Source organism: Rhinolophus hipposideros (genome assembly GCF_964194185.1).
Source record: "Rhinolophus hipposideros genome assembly, chromosome: 1".
Taxonomy (NCBI): Eukaryota; Metazoa; Chordata; class Mammalia; order Chiroptera; family Rhinolophidae; genus Rhinolophus; species Rhinolophus hipposideros.
In genome coordinates this window covers 18,564,170-18,570,173 of record NC_138047.1, presented here as the reverse complement: position 1 = coordinate 18,570,173, position 6,004 = coordinate 18,564,170, and the positions used below count along the sequence as shown (strand labels likewise).

The 6,004-nt window shown below is 37.4% G+C and overlaps 1 protein-coding gene across 1 annotated transcript in view; it reads left to right on the top strand.

Annotated features, from left to right (window-relative positions):
- Window positions 1–5,193: 5,193 nt before the first annotated feature.
- Window positions 5,194–6,004, top strand: part of MRC1 (mannose receptor C-type 1) — an 82,246-nt gene continuing 81,435 nt past the window's right edge. Inside the window, exon 1 of the mRNA XM_081050245.1 lies at window positions 5,194–5,525. Within this exon, the coding sequence (XP_080906371.1) occupies window positions 5,465–5,525 (61 nt within the window). The 5' untranslated portion in view covers window positions 5,194–5,464. The remainder of the gene's footprint in view (window positions 5,526–6,004) is intronic.

The following is a 6,004-nucleotide window of genomic DNA, read 5'->3' as shown; positions in this document are numbered from 1 at the left end:
AAAGAGGAGACAAAAGATCAATGGGACAGAATACAGAAACCAGACAAAACCCACATGAATACAGTCTGCTTGTCTTTGACATAGGAGCAAAACTAATAAAATGGAGAAAAGATAGTCTTTCAACAAGTGGCGTTGGAACTACTGAACGTCCATATGCAAAACACGTGACTCTATAGATAGACCTTAAGTTCTTCACAAAAATTAAGTCAAGATAGATCTGAATGGAAAACACAAAACTATAAAACCTTAGGAGATAACATAGGAGAACCCCTGAATGACCTTGGGTTTGGTGATGCCTTTTTAGATACAACACCAAAGACATGATCCATGAAAGAAATAATTGATAAGCTGGACATCATTAAAATTAAAAACTTTCTGCTTTGTGTAAGACCTTATCAAAGGCATTAAAAGACAAATCAAAGACTGGGAGAAAATACTTGCAAAAAATATCTGCTGCTGTTATCCAAAATATATAAAGAATTCTTAAAACTCAATAATAAGAAAAATGAGCAACCCAATTAAACAATGGACAAAAGACCTGAATATACTTCACCAAAGAAAAGATACTGATGGCAAATTAGCATGCCAAAAGATGTGCTACATCGCATGTCATCAGGGACATGCAAATTGAAACAATGAGAGAACCACTACACACCTATCAGAATGGCCAAAATCTAAATACTGACGCCACCACATGCTGGGGAGGATGTGAAGCAACAGGAACTCTCATTCATTGCTGGTGGGAATGCAAATGGTACAGCCACTTTGAAGAACGTTTGATGGTTTTGTACCCAACTAAACATACTCTTACCATACCGTCCAGCAATCGTGCTCCTTAGTATTTACCCAACGTAGCTGGAAATGTATGTCCACACAAAAACTTGAACATGGGTGTTTTTAACAGCTCTGTTCATAACTGCCAAAACTTGGGAGCAACCTAGATGTCCTTCGTAGGTGAAAGGATAAACTGCAATAATTCCAACAATGGAATATTAGTCAGTGCTAAAATGAAATGAGCTATCAAGTCATGAGTATATATGGAGGGAACTTAATTACATATTACTAAATGAAGGAAGCCAATCTGAGAAGGCTACATACTGTACGACACTCTGGGAAAGGCAAAACTACACAGAGAGTAAAACAATCAGTGGTTGTGGGGTGGGGAGGGAAGAAAAATGAACAGGCAGAGTGCAGAGGATTCTGACAATGGGGGAGGCTACGCATATTTGGGGACAGAGGAGTATATGGGAAATCTCTGTACCTTCCCCGCAGTTTTACTGTAAATGCAAACTGCTCTAAAAAGAAAGACTTTTTAAAAAGTAATTTTGTCTTAAATATATCACAAAGTAATTTTTATATGTTTTGGGGGATAATATTTAGCAATATTTGCTGGAGAACTTTACATTTATACATACACAAATCTTAATTTTCCAGGATGTGCCTATTAAAAAACTCATAATTTTTCTAACATTGAAATTGAAATTTTAATAGATTTTTTAAGAAATGCCTTTTTTCTCTACAATGTATTTCTTGTTTTTAAAAAATTTAGATACCTTAGAGAATAGGTTTTCAAGAATATTTGAGTGAATAAATATATAATTTACTCTTTAAATTACTAAAACTTATAAGTAACATTACATATTTGGTGTAGTTCTGAAGAAGAAGCCTGATTTTTGTTGTGTGTGTGTGTGTGTGTATGTCCTGATTTCTATCTATGAAGTTTAGGTCATTTTCAGATCATAAAATATGTGTTTTCATCTTATTCTTAAATTTTTTTCAAATATTAAATGGGTCAAATAACATTCTAATTGAATTATTTTGTACAGTTAAATGTGTATATTATAAAGATGTGTGCCGTGCTAAATAAAACATAGCATTGATTACAAAACTACAAAATCACAGGCCCTTCAAATAGTCTGCATACATATCATATATATATACTGTAGACTACAATAAATCTAAATATATGATCTGAAGAGAATTATGATTAAAGTCAAATTTAGATAAATAATCCAATGCAAAGATTTTTGATTGCTATAAGGTAATTGTTTTCTATTAAACTGCAAATGAACTTAGGTGTTTTGATATATTTTGGTAAGGACTGGAAAATGAGAGGAGTAAGAACAGAAAAAGTATTCCATCATTTATGTTTTTAAAGTTTTACTCCGCTTTATTATTGTATCTTCTTTCTTCTGAGTCAAAATGATCTTGATACTATTTGTGTAAATTTGCCCATTAAAAAAATAGGCTTGTTTAATTAAAACAACTTTCTGAATCCTTTACCAATTTGAACTATGAGAAATGATAGGTTACCAAAGAAATTGTTGAGCAAATGTGCTTGGAACTATTGCAGAACAAAGTGTTCACTAAGTTCATCTTACATGGAATTGAGTGGGTGTGAGGTGCATGATGTTTCAGAAAGTCTAGGAGGAAATGAAATATGTTCAGCAATTGTCCTGCAAATTTAGAAAAATAAGGATTCTCTTTATCTTATAGAAATACCTCTTTAGCTTGAAGAAAATACTAGTCAAAAACAACCACCAACATCAATAGCTAAGCAAAAGCCAGAACTAAAACTTAGAAAGGTATAAGAAGAGCATGGTAAGAGTTGGATTTTATTTTTATTGTGGTAAAATATACATAACATAAAATTTACCATTTTAACCATTTTTATGTGTACAGTTAGTGGCTTTAAGTATTTCACAATATTGTGTAACAGGCACCACTATTCCTTCTCAGAACTTTTTATCATTCAAAGCAAGAACTCTGTACCCATTAAACAATAATGCTCATTCTCACATTTTGTTTATTTATTCATCTGCTGATAGACACTTGGGTTTCCTCTCTCTCCCTTGGCTACTATGGATAATGCTGCTAAGAACACTGGTATCTGTTTGAGTCTCTGTTTCAATTCTTTTGAGTATATACGTAGGAGGGGTATTGCTGAATCATGTGGCAATTTAGATTTAACTTTTTGTGGAACTCTTTGTGGGACCACCAAGCTCTTTCTCACAGTGGCGGTACCATTTTACAGTCCCACCAGCAATGCACAAAGATTGTTTTGTTGCAATGTATTGTTTTGTTGTTGTTGCCATTAAGTTGTACTTCTTTCTATATTTCTGGATAAGGAAGTTAGTCCCTTATCAGGTATATGATTTACAAATATTTTCTCCCATTCTGTGGATTGTCTTTTCACTCCTTTGATAGTGGTTTTTGATGCACCAAGTTTTTACTTTAGATGAAGCCCAATTTATCTATTTTGTTGTTGTTGTTGCCTGTGCTTTTGGTGTCATGTCAAAAACAAACAAGTAAACAACTCCCCACAAAACCCAACAACAACAAAAAGAAACATTGCCAAATGCAATGTCGTGAAGACGTTTCCTGATTTGTTTTCTAAACGTTTTATAGGTTTAGGTCTTCCAGAACACACAACTGTGATGTTTGGAGGACAAGGTCCTTATTGTTCACCCTGTCTCCGGCAAGCTGCCCCAGAAACTCAATCTTTCACTCTCACTTTTGCCTGCCACAAAGATGGGGGTTGGAGGATGGTAGCCATTACCCCAGGGAAAGGATGAAATTCACTGACATTTATCAGCCTCTCCATCAAACTCTCCACTGGATGCTCCAAGTTTTATGCTAGAGTCCAAAGTCCACAGTAGTTTCTTCACCCAGTGCCTGTCAGTTCAGTAGTTGTTTAGATAGAATGAACTGGTCACCCTCTTATAGCCTGATAAATCTTTGTTTGAGTAAAGTCAAGGTCATGGGGTAAATTCTTTGTGAGATGATTGGCTTCCTTTTGTGGTAAGCTGATTTTTACTACTCATCCTGGTTGGCCATTTGACACATCTGTGTAGAAAAAAACCCAAAAAACCCGCATGTGAGAGTAGAGAGAATTCAGTTAAATTTTGTTTGCTTCTGAAATTGATATAAATCCAAGCTAGGCCACTCTTTTTGAATTTAAATAATTTATTTACATTTATAAGCATGAATAACTCATTTAAATTTTTTTTCATGGTAAATCAGTGAAGCGATGTTTTAGAAAGAAACATTTTTGTTTCATCTGTTCTATTTTGTAACCAAACTTTTTTTTGTCAGGCAAGCATAGTCTCATTGAAAAAGAAACATTTGTCCTGTGTCCTATATTTTCACCATCTTTTTCCTCCTGTCAGAATAATCTTAAATTTAGGATATTAAAAACAAACAAATAAGAAAACAAAAACAAAACAAACAGTAAGAGAACGTTATTTCTTATTGGGAAAGAAAGTTTATAACTTTATCATAAAGAGAGTGAATCTTGGAGCTTTCTACTAAAAGATAAATGATTCATTTAAAATTTAAAAAAATACAGTGTTTCCAGCAGCTTATTTCTCAATAGCTAACATTTCCCATATTCCAATTGTGGGTCGGCTATCTAATTACTAATATCTGCTTCAAAATGTTCTTAATTCATGTTTTACTTCTGAAAAGTAATAAAATGGGTATTCAGGGGTTAATATCTTGCTTCGTGAAAGATCTTTTACTATTTTTCGAAAAGGAAAAATTCCACCTGTCGTGTAATGAATGTACGTCTTTTCAACCAGAGTCAGGTGTTCTCTTAGCAAGAGGACCCATCCACACATGGAGGTGATCAGTGTGGCTGAGGAGGGAGAGCAAGGCTTGATTACAAAGCCTTTTTCTGACTATCTAGAGAAATTTCAACACAAAGACTTCTAGAACTTTTTCCCTCCTGGCTTGACTGCTATTCCCTTCGGTTTGCCGTCTCTTTTACTATGCTTCTCGCTAAAGGAACAAAACTCTATGTGAACAGTTTTGTTTTTTTTTAAAGCTTCCTAAGAAAAAAAGAGATACTCTAAGCCTTTCCTATGGAGAAGGAGAGGGATCAGATTCAGCCCTCAAGAACATGTTGCCACCATAAAACTGTCCCTTTTAACGCCTGCCACTTCTGTCCGTTTGGAGTGGGGGTTATCTGCCGAGGGACCCTGGTATCCACTGCTTCCTCAGTTTTCTTGTGCAGGTAATGGCCTCCAGCTTGCTCTCCACACAGCCCCATTTGAGAAGGCTGTGAGGTCCAGAGCTGTTTCACTTCTCTCCTTCCAGCAGGCCAGCCCTTGCTCCTCCTTTCTGGCCCTCTCACCTCCCCCCCCTCCTCACCCTTCTCTCGCATGTGTCCTCTTCTCCCCTTCCTCTGTGTCTGCTCTTCTCAGAAGTTAGCTTACGAAGCAAAGTTGTAACTTTGAATTCCTGTTTTTCCAACCACCCTCATGTGACAGGATATCTCCTTATTGGAGGTTTTCCCTAATTTCAGAAGCCCTTTAAAAGCAAGTGCTTCCCCCACCCTACTTTTCAGCAGGGCCACTCTGAGAATCGAGTAGGGGAAGGGGTGGCCCAGTCAGTGCCCTCATTGTTTTGGTTCTTTTTTACCCCCTCCTTTCCATCACTGGAAGAAAAGGATAAACTCTGAGCCATGAGGCTGTTCCTGCTCCTGATTTTCCTGTCTCTCATTCCAGTTGCTGTGCAGCTGTTGGGTAAGTCGGCTCTGAGGTGGAGGCTTTCTGACTAGGGCTTGGGGTCTATGGCACACCTTCCCTGGTGGGTCCGTGTGAGGGGATTACTTTCCAAACCTGTGGTGAGGAGGAAAGCAATATTCCCATGCACCACCATTTCTGCAGGAAACCTGTTGCCTCTGTCTGGATGCCAGGCCTGGAAGCCGGGCAGGGGGGTTAGTGGGGGTGGGGGCACTGCTTCTCAGATGGGAGGTGTCCCCTCTTCCTGAGCTCCACAGAAGCCCTGTCTTCCTTCCGACGTCTCTCATCTCCCGTTGTTCCTTCTCTGCTTTATTCTTAGAGGGAGTACCTCTATGGTTTGTGCATTCTAGTTTTCATTTCACAATATTTCTCACCCCTAAGGAATATCTTCTGAGTGTTTGGGGCTGAAAGGAGGGCAATTGTAGGTCTAACTACAGACAGGATCACAGACCCCTCCCCAAAGGTCATTCCATGTGTTT